Raw genomic sequence first — 18,721 nt, forward strand, 5'->3', positions numbered from 1 at the left:
AAGGAGGGATCAGAATGGATATTCATAAAATATCTGCTACTTTGATAATTTCACATTAATATTTAATCCCTCAGTATTACCTAAATCTCCTTTAATTCTCATCAAGGGAATAATAATTTTGACTGCCACTGGCATTCAAACTAGGCTAATGTGCACTGACAAGGGTAGTGCTTGCCCTTTTCTTCGTGACTCAGTTGCACTATAAACATAGCAGGACCTACTGGTTGAGTTTTGGCCTAGCAAGTGTTGGTGTTTCCGTTTGTTTTCATTTAAGGTGAATGGTGTCACCTCAATATAAATGATCATTTATACCTATTCCTTTACCAAAACTGCAGCTAGACAGAAAGACTTTGACTAACAACTCTTACATTACCCTAACAGCTGTCCAAAGAAATCATGGAGTATCTCAAGTTGCAAGAGATCCATAAGGAGCATTAAGTCCAACTCCCTGCTTCTCACAGGACTACCTAAACCAGATGACTAAGAGCATCATCCAGACACTCCTTGAACTCATGACTTCTTCCCTGGAGAGCCTGTTCCAGTGAGCAACCACCCTGTGGTTGAAAAGCCTTTCTCTAATATTCAGTCTGAACTTTGACCAATGCAGCTCCATTCCATTGCCCTGTGTCCTATCACTGTTCCCCAAAGAGGAAATCAACGGCTCTGAAATCACTGGTCTCTGGGAGGAAGCTTTAGACTGTGGGGGAATCACTCCTTATCCTTCTCCAAGCTGAACAAGCTAAGTGACTTCAGCTACTGCTTGTGAGTCTTGGGCTTGAAACACTACCAGAGCCAGGCCTGCTCCCACCTCATTAAGGTATCCTAAACCTCTACATGTCTATTAAATTAATGGCATCCAGTGCCACTCACCCATTCCATCTTCATGTCAACATCACTTCCATCATGTGGTCATTCTAGATAGCACTTAATAAACTGTTCTTGGTTACAGAAATAGTCACAAACAACAAGCACTTATGACAAACTTTTCCTTAGTACCATGCCCTGCACTCTCTGCAGATCTAGGATGCTGTTTCCTTTCCGTGCAACTTCATGTCATATTTTAGGGCATCAGTGCCCTGTGGTTTAATTAGTGTGGCTGCTTCTCTTTCTCCCTGGGGCTGGGCTGAGGAGTGACCTGACATGACAGTGTGTCAGATCTGGGAAATTAATACCCACCCATTTCCTCCTTCATCAGTTATTGGCTACCTGCTACCCTCAGTCATGATAATTATACAGGCAGTTCAAATACTGAAGCTACTGAAGGACTATGGAATCCTCATTCTTATTTCTGGCTGCTATGCCTGGATCTGCTTCTCCTAAGCACAGCTGCTGTGAAGGTAGAAATTCAACACAAGCCAGTCATTACTTCCTGCCTCTGTGGTCGATGGAGAGAAAAGGAGAGAATCTGATGTCCCCAGCGTGACTCATCCCATCCTAAACAAGACATCAAAAATAGACAGGTATTAAGCAAATAATTTCAGAAGTTAATTTATCTTTGGTATTAGTAACAGATATCTGTATTTATTTTTTCTTGCCAACTAAGCTAGGTTCCATAAACCTGTCCTTTGAAGGTGAACCATTCTTTGCTGAGCACATGTGCATCTTCTTTCTTGCATTGATGCTTGCTCCTGGTGAAGCATTGCTGTAAATATTTACCAGGGAAGGGACAGAGAGGATAGTCACAATTGGCAGCTGATCATGACATCTACAGCTGTGGTGTCTGCTCTTTGCTGCTTGGGTATCAGAGAGGTGAGAATTGCACAGATACAAACCAAGGCAAGAAGTACAAACTGTTCTAGACTCCCACACAGCATTATCTAACTTTGTGAGGAAGCTATGAAAACTATGGCTTTGTTACCTTTTATGCCATATTAAACCTCTATATATAAGCTATTACATTTTAATTATTTTACAGTTGTGAACAGATACCTGATAGTAGTGGGAAACCCTGAGAATGCAATGGTGTGCTGGTTAGGATTGTGCTGGCCCCATGCTCACCCTCAATGTGGCAAACATCATGCTACTGAAGCCTTGTAAATCTGAAGTAAAGTCATGGAAGCAGAAAAGCCCCACAGTTAGGGCACCATGGTGTTTTATTGCACTTTCTATTGGCACAAACTCCTCCCAGCTGAGCCAGATGAATCAGCCATCTGAGCCAATGTTTAGTAGTCATGAGTAAAGTGGCACTGTTAAAATTATCTAGTTTTGTTTAGTTTGAAATTAAGTGGACATAGACAAGAAGAAACCGGAGAGGGGAAACAGCAAGCAATCTTGAGAAACTGTTTCAGAGAACAGGACCCTTTAGAAGGGTATATGTTGTTGTTTTCTTGGCCTGTACAAAGGGCCTTTTCAAGGATTCACTGAGTGTAATTGTGTGTATTTCTAACAGGTGCCAAAGACAGACAAAGTCTCATGTTCAGCTGTGGGAGGAGGTGTTTTGCTGCCCACCACAGGGCTGGAGGTGATGTGCTCCGGGGCATGGAGCAGCCTCACCTGCCTCATAGTCCAGTTCCCACCCAGAGATTTGCCTAGCCTGACACCCTGCAACAGCAATGTCAGCATCAGCAGAAGAGGGACCTGCTGGGGTATTAGCGATTTAACACATCAGAAATCTCGGTCTATTCCTCCAGCAACCCAGTTGCAGATGCAGTGCAACAAAGGGAGTTCCTTTCTTCACAGTTCCCACAACTGCTCGGCCCAAAACACATTTGCTTCCTTTCTTGGAGTTTTTGTCTTATGACAGTACTGCAGTGCTTTTCTTTCACCTCATATCTGGAAACAAATACACACATTTTGCTGTGCAAACTGCCAGCCAGCCTCTCACTCTTCAGTAAATTTCCAAGTTGTAAGTGCTTAAGTTTTGCCCAGTCACCATTGCCTGTGCTGATGCTGCCTCTGAGGGGTCAGGTAGAGATAAATTCTCTACCTTGCCATCTCCACCCACCCCTCTCGTTGCTGTTCCCTTTTGCACTGTTCCCTTTTGCAGAGGCTGCGTGAGCCCTTGCAGCCACCACTGTCATGTGGGCATTCTGTCCTCATTTGTACCCTGCTCACAAAAAAAAAAAAAAAAAAGCAGCTTATATTAGGTGGTATCTAGAGTTAGGGTGGAAGTCTAACTGGATGGTGCAGCCACTCCCCAGCAGCCTCACGGTCTCAGCACATTTAGTGTGCTGGTTATACTGGAGCTGGAGCTCGTCCTGGCAGCCAGAACTGGCAGCTTGGGGCCAGCTCCATGCTGGGAGCCATGTACTGTTGGCCTGTGGGAGCCTAGGGGTGGCTGGAGTGCAGAGCCCACAGCCTGGCTGGGTGATGGGCTCACCTGGCCTCTCAGCACTCCCCAAGCCTGGCAGTGAACGTGGCATCTTGAACCTGGCATTCCACCTGCAGCCCTGCTGGGAGAAGGAAAGCACGCTTTTTCTCCAGCGGTGTGAACTGCTTGCCACCAGCTCCACTGAAGCGTGTGGAAGGATGCTGCTGACCACCTTAGAGAAAAGCAACAAAATTCTGCACACAAATTCTGTAAAGAAAATGTTTTATTTAAAGTGTTAAATACCATCACCAGAATGAGTTTGATTTACATTAGTTGGTGTTCATTACAGGCCTAATCTGCCTTTTTTTTTTCCCCAACTGTAATTCCTTTTAACTTTTTAAAACGTACTATTTACAAGACAGCAGTGATCACTGGAATAGTACTATTTACATGACTAAACCATAAGTAGAATTGCAGACGTGTGAAAATTAAAAAAAATACATTAATTTTTTTTTAAAATAAATACTGCATAATGACAATTATGTACAAACTTTCCATGCGTCATGTCCTTGATTTTAAAATAATTTATAGAGGACTATGCATACAAGAATGTGTGAGCACATCTCACAGTGTCAGGAAAATGGTTATGTATTTTTGTTTAATATCCTAGGGGATATCGTAGACTGCATGTTAGTATTTATTTGCTGCTGGTAGACAGGTGTCTAAATTATTTCAATAAATATAATTTTACCAGTCTGTCTATTAACTTAACAATAATCCATTATATAAACTCTGCAGACAAGACACAATCTCATTTTCTATGATATTGCACAAAGTAAAAGGCATTGTAAGTGATACTGTTATTACTTTTTCCCTCTTAAGAGGCATGTACAATTTGTTAATGGGAAACTTCAACAGATATTCAAATAAAATCAGAATAATTCTGTGTGGCCATAAAGGTAAATGTAATGTACTTCCAAAATTATTGCAAGATTTCAATATTAAACCTTATGTAGGTATTAAAGGCATACAAAGACCCAGGGGAAAAAAAAAAAAAAGAAATAAGGATATTTTGTTATTAAACATTAGTCGGTTACATTCCCTTTAAATAACATAACTTAATGAGAAGCTTGAACGCGCAGCACCACCCAACGGTAGTTACTGTCTGCAACAAAACCCAGGGTTTTGAAGATCCATTAACTGCAGTGAGGTTCTGGTAATGGTGTCAAATAGCTGACAGAGTGGTACTGAAAGGCTTTCTTTAAGGCTATTTTACCAACCAAAGACTGATACTTTCCAGACTGATATTACCTAATTATGTCTTTTGCAATGCAAATGTAGTTTATGAAAATTGAACTTTACAGCAGAAGAACTGTATGGATTTGTAACCTTTGTTGCTTTTGTTATTTCAAAAAATGTAGCAATCAATTTGGTTTAGTGCAAATAAAAGTGCTTAAATTTGTTTCCTAAAAATCAATCAGGTACTTAATTTTTCCTCTTTCCAAAAACCTTCAAGAAATAATAGTTCAGTCTTTGAATGAAAGATGCTGGTGCTGAAAACAAATTTATTGAAGACATCTCACAATGGCCACATGATTCCAGTATTTTGCTGTAGAATTCAATTTGAAGGTGAGAAAAAATGAAAATAAGTTACCATGCACTGTACAATAAATTGCAAAAGTTCAAATATTTTCTTTATCAAATACATGCTGAATTACATTAATGTACTCCCAAGCCATGTTGCAAAATCCTTTTCAACATGCTTGAAAAAAAGTAAGCTCTGAAACAATATTTTACTCAAATAATTCAGAAATGCAGAATAATCTGCAACCCTGAACCAAATATGGGGCATAAGACAGTAATAAGTCAAAAGGTAGCCATTTTAGAATATGCTGATCATTGTGGGAGGTAGAGGGAAAAAAGAGCAAAAGGAAGAGGAGAGATTGGGAGGAGAGATAGAGAAAGAAGGAAGTAAAAGAAGTGTACAATTTGCACATTATGTTGAACTTTACAAGGCTTGTACCTTTTACATTTAAATAAATTTAATATATTACACTTATTTCTTGTCACATAAACAGAATTTTAAATATTTGCTAGAAATTATTCTTTATTTTTAATATAAGTCTGCAAAAACACAGACCATGACTGCTTTAAAGAATGATAAACGTGGTGTGTCTTTGTATCACCCTGTTGCATTCTCTTCCCTTTAAAACCATGCACTAGTGAAATTTATTTTTAAAAATAATATAAACTGTTGAAAATGGCTGATTTTTTTTTTTTGCAAGTTGCAGCCCCAAGAAAATAATTTAAGTGTTCAGCTAAATCTGTGTCCATGCAAAAAAGTTTCTTAATTTCATACAGTACAGTATATCCACAGAACTTTATTTTTCAGAGTCCATCATGTCTGGGGTTTCACCATGTGAACAGCTGGAGGTATGAAGCCCACCACTTTAAGTCTCGAACCCTTTCAATATGAAGAATTTTCAGATCTCAAGCAACTTCTGCAAGCGTCAGTTGACTTTTCCAGCATCCTTAGATTCTTCTTTTCTTCCAGTGTCTGCTAATCCGCTGACATGTAACATGGCTTCATGGGAGGGTAACTCCATTTCTGTGGCATAACCAAATTTTAGGAGGGGAGGGCAGATAAATAAAGAAACGGGAGCAACAAAACAGATATGCCATTGAAAAGGACTTTTGTTGCATGAAACAGATTGATTTCTTTAGTTTAGTCCATGGCTTCAGATTGGACCAAAACTGAGTCCCTGAACTCCAAACCTATCAGTTCTTCATGATTTCAGTCCATCACCTGAGGGCCTTCCATAGGGCACAATGTGTGCAACTTCCTTGAGAACACAGGATCGCGTTGCAGCCCTAGAAACAGGCTCAGAAGACACAACATTAAGCATGCAGTGTTACCAGGGTTTGCGACCTGTAATTTTATTTTTTTGTAACGCTGGTTGCTATGACGACAGTTTCACAGCCGCTATGAGCGAGCATACGAAGGTCCTGTTGAACTTTCAAGAGATGATTGGGAAGCTCTTCTAGTGAGAGGAGCTAAGGTTGGGTCTACTAGGGAAGAAGGAGGGAAAAGTTTGAACCACCCAATCACCATGTTGGACAGGTCCAGTTCATCTAAAAGTATCTGTGCCACTCCCATAAAGGATTTGTGATCCATACGTCCATAGTCTCCCCAAACAATTATCTGTTAGGAAAAGAAACACAAGAAAATAGAAACATTTCAGCAAAAATGTCAAAAGCTTTCATCTGATTTGTCAAGCAACTGCTTATTTAATTACAGTAAGGAGTGAAATATCTGACTGCTGACATAGCTTAGTTCTCTGCACACGAATCATGATGCAGTGACAGAAATTATCTGAGCACAAACAGCAGTTATCCGCGATACCAGAGAAAACCCAGTGAGAGGTGCCCATACATATAGCAGAAACAAATAATCTATAACTCACTTTTGCTCACTTCTACTTGCATACTCAGTTTCCACTTGCATAAATAGCTATTACTGTTGTGTTTATCTGCTTAGCAAGTATATCAAATATGAGAATTTATTGCCAAAGAAAGCCTGAAACAAGTTTGAAACTCATTCAGTTGAAACTGTACAGGTGACATTTTCAGGTTCCGAGAAATATTTATGCAAATTACCTGTAAGACTTTCCCTTGGGGACTTTCTTCAAATGATAGAAGTTGCTGATAAAGTGGTTCCAGGGTTTTTCTTGCTACCTTTGTTTTCTTTTTGGCTATGCAGACTCCATTTTCTAATAGATACACCTTTACATATGGTGCTTAGAAGAATGAAAATAAAGAACAGTAGGTAAAGAAATCCCGGTGCTTTTGTATAACATACACACTTTCTACCACCATATAAAAATCTGCTTTTAAAGCATATATAACTTATAAGAACAAATCTCACACGCAATATTAACAATTATTCCCATACAAAGCATCCATGCATTTTCTTTACTCTTCTCCTTGGGTGTATTTTTTCTTGACTTCTTTTTGTATGTCTCTTTTACCATGAAACAATTCAGATTCTGATCTGAAAAAATCAGGTATTCCTATATATAGCATCCCTATACGGTACAATATGCAAAATAGGCCTCTTAAGTAAATGCATGACTTGCAATGACTTTGGTGAGATTTGGACCAATGCTCCAAATTGTTAACAATTTAAAAGTATCTACAAGGTGAAAATCAGTGAAGAAAAGACTCTGACACAATTTCTATTTTGGCAGAAGAGCTTGCTAAAAATATCATTATATTGTCCTTTACGCATAGTGTTACAGGACATCAGATTATAAAATAAGGAGTAAGTATCAAATATTGTTCTACTTTTCAAGTAGATACCTGTTTCACATCTCTTGATTCATTTCTAAGACTCCTACATAAAATCTTCGATATATACCTTTCTTTCTACCCCACAACTAAGGATGCCTTTGCTATTACCAAAAATACTTTTGGGTGTTCCGGCAGCCTGATTTTTAATTTCCTACTGAAGTAGGGCTGATTTTTGGTGTATCATTTCAATACGGTATGCATTTCAGTGTACAACACAGTAATCTACTGAGATTTGAATTTTTTAAGAGTTGACAAAGCTGAAGGGAAAAGCCACAGACTTTTTAAGAATGCTATTCTTAGAATCATAGAATATACGGAGTTGGAAGGGACCCATCAGGATGAAGTCTAACAGCTGGCCCCGTGGTAAGATTATTACTAAGATTTTTCTTCCTTACCTGGCAGTGTCTTTGAACCTGGTTTTACAACAAGGCCACGGGCTCGGATTATTTCTACTTCCAGTTGTCCTTTCTTGTCCATCATTCCCACCTGAATATCTCCTAGATAACATAATGAAATCCCAGCATTGTAATTCAGAACTACTTTAATATATGAAATGCCGACAAAATTTCTAGGGTGAATATGTGGTAACTTTTATCATCTGTTTTCCATCAATAAGTATGATTTGGATTTTAACACTACTAGATAATTTAATATTTACCCTCTTCACTGCTGTTTATGCTAGTAAACAATTTAAAACCTCTGCAATAACACCTTGTCTTCCATCTTCCATGACTCTATTAGTTCAAGTTAATTTCTATTTCTTAAGAGTTTCATATAAAAAAAAGGCAGCAAGGGAATTAACATAAAGCAGCTCTGTAAAACTGCTTGAAATCGCCTCACCATGCCTCTAGTGTAAGACAAGGTAAGAAAATAAAATTTGTGAATATAAAAGCCTGTAAACATAGTAATAACAAATATTTTGCACCTAAACTACCAATTTTTATACAATATTATCCAAGTGATTCAGAGAAAAGTTTGGTCTCATTAGCCCCATTTTAAAGATGGAAATCTGAAGAAGAGGTAAAAGGCTGAATTTTTCAAAGCAACTCTCTACTTTTGCGAGTCTTCATAACCATCCATGATTACATTCAACTTTGGCTGAGGTTACAGCTTGGGTCTTAACTGAGTTTTTAAAAACCACAAGAGAAATCCATATTTAAAGGGAATCAACATTAATTTTATGTTCTAATTACCTGACCAAATAAAATATATCATATGTAGAAGACATAAACACTTACCCATTGATGGCGTTGCCAAAGTCTGTCGTCCTACAAGCTGGGCAGGACCAAGTCCATCCAGAAAATCACTGAACTGGCTGTCTGCAGCCAATCTCACACCAGGGAAAATCAAACTAGAAATAAAATTGGTATTTTAGAAACAGAAATAAAATAAAATATATTGAAAAAGAAACCAACAAAAAATACACCTAAATTTGCCCTTGTTTGTTTGTGGGTTTTATTTGTTTGGATGATATTTGGGGTTTTTTGGCTTGGGTTTTTTTTTTTTGTTTGTTTGTTTTTGTTTTTGTTTTTGTTTTCTAGATATTTTGCACTTAATGTTTGTGGGTTTGGTAGTACTGTAAGGAACTCACAAAACAATTACTGTAATTTTCAAAATCCCAGTGTTCAACAAGCAGCAATTTAGCCTCCAGCAAATAAACAAACCGGTAAAGAAAGCACTACTCCTCAATAATTTCCAAATTTGTATTCTTCCATCAACGTTGTCCTTTTCCAATGCAGTACTGGCCATTGTTAATTATCAAAGTATTCATATGAGATCAGTTAATTAAGGTACCAACACATACCCTTACCACTGACTTAGTTACATGAAGGTTAAATTGCTCACACTTCTCAGTTACTGTGAATTCAATGCCTAAATATCAAATGTACACAGTAAAATGATGACATTAGACCAAATATTGGTTGCTATTTTCAAAATCACCATTTCTTTGAAATATTTTGTTTAAAATGTCTTTGAGAATGACATCTATTCAATAAGAGAATTGAAATCCTTTGTGGCAAATGACCAAAGTAACTTTAAATGAAAATGCTTGCCATCAATTATCTGTGACCCATTACAGAGCAACAAGAACTAATGAAATTTGTAATGACTAATCATTAAGAAATGTCCATCTCAAATGCATTTAGTGCATCAACTTGGACACATAAGATATATTGTGCAGCACAAATGTATTGTCCAGTGCTGGGACCACCACTAATAGATCAACCTACACTAAGACTTTTCTGGGCAATATCTCAGATACACCACTCAGAAGTTTTTAACTTGGGCTTTTATGATAACTATAACACATGACAGACTTACACTTCTGTGCAGATAACTTCTTCAGGTTAAAAGCAGCAGAATCTTTGAAAAGCTTTTGAGCCCAGTGAATGACACCTGGAAATGCTCTAGAAATACTCTGCATAGCAATAATGTATGCCAGGAGTTTTTGGAAGAGAACTTGTCCATATCTGTGTTTTACCTAGTGTACTGCACCTGCTTCCCTTCCTGATACATTTCACGATGATGATCTGACCCACCATGTGCGCTTCTCATGGCACAGCAGAAATGATCCTTCTCCTTCCTGCTCCAACAGTGGGAGACTTCTTCATTCACAGGGGAAGACAGGCTTAGTCTTCCTAAGTGAAGGGAAGGTCCTGACTGAGCAGGACCCACAGCATTCACTGTGCTTCTCTCTAACACACAGTTTCACGGAGAAACGTCCCCCAGTTTCATGGAGAAACATCAAGAAACCGGGGCCGTAAATGCTGCTTACTTTCCCTCAGAGCTGTAGCTGTTCATGCTCCCATCCGTTGACTCCCGACTCGCCTGGCGAGTCATCCAGTTCCTCATCTCCACGGCCAGCCCTGTTTCCGTGCTCCTCTGGACAGTGCTCCGCAGCTTCTTGCCCCCTGCTTCTGTTGAAGACAAAAGAGAAGCCCCCATGCCACTGTGCTGTCGCAGCTGGGCAACTGTGCACACCTCTGCTACACGTGGCACAAACACTCAGAGCCACAAATTAATGACCTGTAACAAAACTTCCATTAAAAATTATCAATTTTTTAATAACAGGCGAACAGCATCATAAATCTCTTTCATAGGATCTTCGTTCTGTCACTGCCTACTTTCCAAGGTCAGACAACACAAGTCTGCTCACGGAGGTAACCAGATTTACACAATCCATAGTCTAGAGTGTTTAAAATATATTTTCCCTGGATGATTAAGTCCCTCTTAGGAATTCAATTAAAATGCTACCATGATGTCAAAACCTGCAGAGAAATGTATTAATTCAGATGAATTATTGTTTTAAAAATATTTAGTCATTATCTCCTAAATCACATTACAGATACTCATTGGTGAGGATAGTAAACTACAAATCAAGAACCCTTCCCATGTTTTCTTCTCTATTCACTAGCTGATAAATTTGTATATAAAATATACAGTATTGATTTTTATACATAATATGAAACTTTATTATCACCTCCAAGAATAACAATTTTTCTATCTATTCACATAGTTTGATTTTACTTGTGAAAACAGCAATGTGACAGGTATCTGGGTATCAGACAAGGGAAAAAGTACTCAAACAATCTAATAGGATTTTCGCGTAGGAACCTTGATCAAGACCTCAACAGGATGAAATGAGTAGAAATGAACCCTCAGTTTTTCTTTCATGAATAACCAGCACTCCATGTCATTTCTGATTTTAAATGCTGTTCCCTGCAATGGGGAAAAAGAATTCTGCATACTGATTTCTTTTAATATGTTCTATACACCTCTGAGCGCAGCACAGTGATGTGCGATATACTGATCCTATAAAACAAGACGAACTTTAAATATACTACAACAAATAATAACAATTCTTAAATACTGATACAATGAGGGTAGAGTAATATCCAATATCCTAGGATATTGACGAACTCAACTTCCTTCTGCAGTTGTTTGTAGAATCTGGTACCCTTTTCACCTTCTCTGCCTCATCATGTACTAGAGGTCAGAAGAACTTCTGGACCTGTGAGGCTGGTGAAGCTTTAGGGATTTGAAAAAGGAAATGAGCAAAAGAAGGAGACTGTCCTGGGATGAGGACTATCACACCCCAGGGGGAATGTGTGAGCACAAGGACTGGCTTAGAGTAAGAGGATCTGCAGCCTCAGACAGGGAATGGGAGAGAGACCTCAATTCCAATGTGTGCACTCACAGTCACTGTCCTACAGGCTGCAGCGTGGGTTGAAGTCTCCCAAGCCCCTCAGTCAGGAGGAATATTAGGTCAGATAAAGAACATGGGAAATGTAGTGAAGTGGGAACTAAACACCAAAAATACTTTAAAAACCAATGGCTTCTTGTCAAGAAAGATTAATAATTTCACAATATTTTGCAGCAGTGAGACATTTCGACAGCAGTATCATGAGTGGTTCAAATCATGTTGCTTATTACAAGCCTTCTACATATTCCTTAAGACCATCACGTTTAATCAGTACATACAAATAGTAGCAATTAATTCAGTACCCAGTAGAATGAAAAAATAAATTTTATTGCATCAAACTTATTTCCAAAAATGCCCATCAATACCTCATGTCAGAAATGCAAATAAAAAAGGTATGAGGCTACTACAACATATGAAAAATGAAGGTCAGAAATTTAATTTCTTTTGGGTTGCACTGTTCCAAGTGCCTGTTGGTTTATTATTTATACTCAACTAATGCAAGCTGGCAGCTGACTTCTGACAGTGGTACAGAGTTGTTCTAAACCACAAGCACTCTTTCAAAGAAATAGTCCCACAAACTGCCAGGGAAATATCGTGCCGTAGTTTTGTAGAAAAGGTACACTGCATCAAGATTACATGTGAAAGGCATAAAACTCTGAAGCCCCACAGGATATTACTATTCGCTTCTACGAACTCTTTTGACGAGTAACAATTCATTTTCATTCAGACTCATTGAATGATAGTCATTCTCAATTCATTATTGTAAACATGAAGTCCCTAATGCAAATTTAGAAGAACATCTCCATCTTGCATGATTCTTCAGTATCTTCATACATCTTTCAAAGATTTGTGAGTTTGGGAGAAATATATGTTTGATTACGTAATATGTCAAGAAGTATAAAGTAACTTTTATTAATTTTTAAGGCAGACTTTTTATTCTGAACTAGAATTATAAGCCTGTATGCCTTCATTGTAGAACAGAATAAAAAAATGAACACATCCATTGCACATCAATTTACTGAAAAATCAAGGCAGAACTTGTGCAACTGCCATTCAAGTCTTCATAGAGCCACATGTGTTCATAGCATCCCTCTAAACCTTAATTTAAAGCAGTTTTACTTTCCCATATTAATTTTAACTGAAATAAGTGGTCTGGTTCACATGACAACAGGCACACAAAGATGTAACTTTGATACAGAATGGAAGTTAGGCATGTGTAGTGTATCCAGCTTTTGAATAAGTACGACAATAATTATTTTGACCTTAACATGGAATTTAAGGAGGGCTGAAAGGAGGTTATGTGAATAACTATTTCCCAATTTTCAACAGAAACATGCAGCGCTCTTGACTAGTCTCCAAAGAGAAAGATCTAACTTTTCATCAATAAACCCCCTAATCATGATGTTGATGCTTCTTGAATTAAGAATGGAAGATTACAACAGCAAAATGGCAACTTGGAACAGAATTAACAGAAAACCCAGATCTGGGTGGTGTGACTCCTGAGCCACTGCTTTTGACATGAATATTCTTTCAGATGAAACTTGGCTAAACTAATATACAATAATACACAAGAAATATCCCCACTTGATTGCCCCCAATACTAGCAATATATTTGTCCCTGGAAAAATGTTAATAAATCAGAAATAATCCTACAATTTCTCAAACAATTTAAAAGCAAAGACAGTATTTGTGCCATCCATAACTTACGTTTCATAAATTCAGCATTAAAAAATTTAAAAGGTTTCAAGCAGCAATGAAACCACAAAGTAGCTACTCAGCTCAAAGAAATAGCCTTTGGTGCCATACTTCCAAGCTGTAGCTGTTAGAGCATCTGGTTGAAGATCCTATCATTCTACTAAAACCAAACTGTTTTCCCTCATTCCCACCTAAAAATTGAAAGCTCCTCTCTTGTGTTAATTTGACTACTTGTGTGGCTGCATTCCATACTGGACCCAAATCGGAAGGAACAAACAAAAAATATGATTCAAAGTTGTTCTTTTCCTTTCAAGACAGATGATTTCAGGAAAGATGTTTGTTAAGACAAGCATACCATGGAATGAACCCAACTAAGGCAATACTAACTTTGAGCTAGATTAGCAACTTGGGAATGCACCACTCAGAAATAAACATCTAACTGGTGTCACTGTAAAAGTGGGGGTCGGTTTTATAATCCTAAAGTATATATACTTATACACTCATGTTATGCATGCTGTTTTAATCTTACCAAATGAAAATATATGGAAATGAGAGCTTAGAAGTGTACTTTGTTGTTACATTGCTGAGTACCTACAATCAAAATCATTTTACTCACCATTTCCTAAACTCTAATAAGGAACATTGAAAATGCTCTCCAAATTAGTATAAGCTAATTGCCCTAGCAAAAGGAAATTTCTCTCAAGTCCTCACCACAAAATATGGAATATGTTATCTGAGAAACACTAGTTCAGATTCTTGCAGCCATATTGTAAGGAGTGGAATAAATTACCAGAAATAATTGCATTGGTATTTATGAAAGCACATTCATTCTTACAGTTAATCACACTGGTAATTTAACTAATATGGTTACTGCAAATAGACTCCACAGGCCACATTTTCTAAGTTATGCACGGAATTATTTGTTCTCACAACTTGGAGTACAAATCACTTACAAATTAGGGATGCAAAACTACTGAAACAATCTAAAATAGCAGATGAGAAGTGAAAAACTGCAGTGAATGCAACAGATTACCTTCCATCATCTGGGATCTAGCCAGATGAAATCTGCTGCTGGTGGCGAGAGCAAGAGCTCTCAGCTTGCTCTCAGCAGGAGCTTCCTACAACTGCTCCCCAGCAGGCACAGAGCCAAGAGAAGACATGGCACAGGCACAGGCAGGCTGGCCATGCCAGTCCCCAGCTGGTATGTGATCTCTTGGTAGGACTTGCATGGAGTACAGGGCAGCTGTGGCTTCAGAAACACACTTAAGTGCTTGAGGTGGCTCTTCTCTGCTCTCCCCGGCTCACCAGAAAAGCATAAAAATGGCTTCAGCATTGTCATCTCAGCAGTTAGATCCGCAAAGAGAATAAGCTGGCTTTAAGTGCCCATTTTTTAAGACTAGAATTCTTTACATACCTAGTTACCTGCTCTGGATATGTTAACAACTGGCTTGATAAAAGACAGTCTAAGAAAATTTGAACCTACAGAAGAAAAGGGGGACAGGATAAGACTCAAATTCCCTTGCAGCCATGCAGCTGTTTCTGGAGCAGCCCAAGTTTTGTCTGCATTGAACAAAGCATTTAGCTCTTGTTGAAGCAGTAGGAAGCACAGCCAGGTTATTTCTTTCTCTGTGTTATCCACAGACCCCACATTAATAGGATCTATTAATTTAAGCAGGGTTTGGGAAATCCAGATTCCACTGTTACTTGAGTTTGAGCTCATTTCACTGATTCTCATAGGCCAGTGCTAAAAATCAGTTCATGGAATTTTGTGTTACAGTCCTTCTGATGGACATTTTCACAGCACATGCTGTCAGCATTTCTGAAAGCCAAAGAGTATTTCAGAGCTAGGGGGAAACTATAACCGGGGGCTTTCTCCTACTTGTAAGGAAGAAGGGAAGATCTCCCTGCTTCCATGAGTATCTGAATGTAAAATATTGATAAATTTTGACTGGGGCAGGAATAACCTGCCCTGTTATGCCCAAAGCAGAGCTGCCTTCAGCAAGAAAGCTCTTCAGTTTGGGAGCAGCCAGGTTTGGAAAGTGTGAGAGAGTCTGGGCTGACAGCCTCAGTCTGCCCCATGCATTTTTGAATTTCTTGGGAGGCCTCACTAGTTCTTCATTTTTGGTCACAAAACACTTTTTCACTCTTGTCCTGTTCTTTTTGTTTCTTCCACTGGCCATAATGGAAGCATAGTTAATTAAGATAGTACCTAAGAAAATGTAAAAGAGAGAGCTGAATTAAATAATCAACAATATTGAACTGCAAAACTGTTGCTTGTACTTCTGGTCAACGGCTGGGATAGAAGATTTGGCATTCTATTCTTGATGAATTTCCTATAGGACCCAAGAGGCAGCCATCATGAATCTCATTTGTTCCTGGCCAGACTGCAGCATCCTTTGTCTGCATTCTACTGCCCTGTCATGGCAAGGCTGGTCATATGTTCAGTCAGCTCCATGCCTTGTTGAGGCCATGTGATGTGAAGTCAGTTTACCACATGCGGTTCCAAGCAAAGCTGTAGTTTAAAGCAAGAACCTGCTCCATATTCTCTCCCACATCTTAATGCGTCTAAAGCTGTATTCTGCCACTTTAATTTCATAGCTGTTCTGATGTCCATTCTTCAGTCTTAACTGATCGTTCAGCAAGTTGTTAAGGGCATCAGAAAAGAGAAACTGTTTTTGTCTGTGTGTGGCATCCATCACTTTAGGATCTTCAACTTAACAGTTTTTGTTCTCAAAAAGGTTTTAAAAATATTTTTACAGAACTGAACTGTAAACAAAGAGCTGTTTTCCTACATACACAATAGGTACCTAGTGTTCCTAAAACTTTAGTATCCCCAGCATTATTATTCAGAATCACATGCTACGTATAAAAAGGACACATAACCATCTTGAACAACCTAAGGTTTGTTTTCAGTGCTAAGTAATACTCCTGGTAACCCCAAGTATATACAGAATCACAGCACAGAAGTCTGATGCTTGGCCATGCCCTTGAAAAAGAATTTACCCCTGATAAGAGACAGCTGTCCCAGGGAATTAAAACTAATTAACCACAGCTCTAAGGAAGAGAAGGGCTAGTGCTGATGTAGCTTCCACTTCTCTTTTGGTTACCTGGCTCTGACTATATAAAAACAAACAGGCTGTACAGGTCTGGTTGGATCCTTTGTTTTACAGATGCTGATTACAGATCTCGACAGCGAGATGCAGATCAGGAATTGAACTACACACAGCCACTCAGGCCCTTCCAGCACTACTGCAGAGGTCTCTGTTACTGTTAAAGCCATCAGTTTTCTAGGTGTGGCCAGAGGATTTACCTGCCAAAAGCCTCTTTTCCTGCTGTAAACCTGAACACAGAGATATGACAACAAAAAGCACATGGCTTTGTAGCCCACGGCTGTATGTCCCATGTGACAAGTGACCTGAATGAACAGTTCTTCAGGAGCCCTCATTTAGATCAGTTATGATTTCCACACAGATAAATGTCCCTATCATTCAAATGTAATAGGTCCATAATAATTTGTGCATATTTTGTGCATGTATCAAAACAGAGTGGTAGCATTTTAAACCCACTTTGTACATCCTGTACAACAATCTATGTAACTACAAAAAGTGCAAAGCAGTGGGAAATCAGTTCCATCCCCAGTCTATTAAAATCCTGAAAAACAGAGCAAGTAACTTTGTGGAATTGCATTCTAATTCTGTATACCATTTATATAAAGAATAAATAGGTAGGTGGCCATCATCATCACAGGAACTCTTCATATCCAGTCTCTGATGTTGCCAATGACAAAGGATGATCATCCAAAGTACATTTTCTGGATGTATACCATTCTTATGTTTTTATTAACAACCATTATTTCATGCAATGTCAAGAGGAGATTAAAAATGCTTAAACAGTAAAGAGTACATATATTGAGGAGCCTAAAATTGCTTTTTTTTGGCATTATATGAAGTGAGAGAGACTTTCTAAATATGGAATAATGGAGTAACACTATTCTCTACCCCAACCTTGATTATTTTTATTGTAGCAAGGGGCATTGCATATAGTATCAGACAGATCTGGACAGAATTTTTGAATGATGTAGCAAATGTGTTGAAACAAGTCAACACCCTCTATTTTAAAGCTTAATGAGGTAGATGGTGCCAAGAAGTTGGATGGCTACTGAGATTACACAAATTAGAAACAGCTCTTCCTCCTTTGCTTTGTCTAAGATTAATAACGATCCTAGGCAAATATCATTATTTAAATAACCACAGTTCACAAAACACTGAGCAAATTTCACACTGTAATGACCCATTATCAAACTACTGCTTTAAACATTTAACCTCTCCAAACTGAAACAATGACAACACAGTGTGTTGCTACTCTGATTACACTCTTGACCTTGACATTGAAAAATAACAACTACAGCACTTAGATATGAGACAGGTTTTTCACACATTTATGTAGGTACTACCAGAGATGCAACCTATCATACAGTGTAGCTTCACTGCTGCTGCTACAGCCATATCCAAATTATCTGTCAGCTATTCAGGTACATGCTGCAGTGTAACCAGCAGCTCAGAAGAGAAACAGAACTGTAACAGAAATATGACTTTAAAAATCTATTGGGCATTTCTAACTCATGTTGAAGTATGTTGTGCTTTGAATGTCATTCCTTCTGCAGTTTCTTCTACTCTTCCCTAAGTTTTCCAGAATATATGTGATTTTTTTGTTACAACTCTGCCAACAACAGTATAGTTTTTGCATGCTTATTTTTTTAAAAGGTCTTATCAATCTTGGCATCTACAGCTACTTCATTAATATAGTACCTGAGTATAACTGGTAAAAACACTTGTGACTTGCTCGAAATACCTGCTACACAGCCTCTACCCTGGAGCTCAGCCCATGGAGCTGCAGAAATGGGACAGACCCACCACCATGATGAAAAGGCTGACCCAAGTCAGCCCCAGAACTCTGTGCTAACAGCAAACAGAAAAAATTATCAACTATAAACTTAAATGTCACGCAGATTTTTTACAGAACAATTATTATTGCATATTCAGAGTGCTCCAAGATGAGTGACCACATCATTGCATGCAATGTGCAGCAGACAATCTCAGGTGTGTTAGCATCAATCAAGCCAAGATCTTTAAAGTTTCATCTTTTACAGTGGATAACCTGTCACAGGGCCCTTCTTTTATATCCTTCCTTGACTCTGCCTATGAACATTCCACATAAACAAG

General features: G+C 38.4%; 1 protein-coding gene across 29 annotated transcripts in view; it reads right to left on the reverse strand.

Annotated features, from left to right (window-relative positions):
• Positions 1-3,515: 3,515 nt before the first annotated feature.
• Positions 3,516-18,721, reverse strand: part of RIMS2 (regulating synaptic membrane exocytosis 2) — a 452,662-nt gene continuing 437,456 nt past the window's right edge. For all 29 annotated transcript variants that reach the window (XM_066177495.1, XM_066177469.1, XM_066177464.1 and 26 more), the window contains 5 exons: positions 10,377-10,518; positions 8,839-8,951; positions 7,996-8,097; positions 6,908-7,047; positions 3,516-6,452 (listed from right to left, as the gene is read on the reverse strand). In XM_066177495.1, the coding sequence (XP_066033592.1) occupies positions 6,234-6,452; positions 6,908-7,047; positions 7,996-8,097; positions 8,839-8,951; positions 10,377-10,518 (716 nt within the window). In that variant the 3' untranslated portion in view covers positions 3,516-6,233. The remainder of the gene's footprint in view (positions 6,453-6,907; positions 7,048-7,995; positions 8,098-8,838; positions 8,952-10,376; positions 10,519-18,721) is intronic.

This window comes from Chamaea fasciata, unplaced genomic scaffold (assembly GCF_029207755.1).
Source record: "Chamaea fasciata isolate MVZ Bird 193981 ecotype frontalis unplaced genomic scaffold, bChaFas1.0.hap1 SCAF_1, whole genome shotgun sequence".
NCBI lineage: Eukaryota > Metazoa > Chordata > Aves > Passeriformes > Sylviidae > Chamaea > Chamaea fasciata.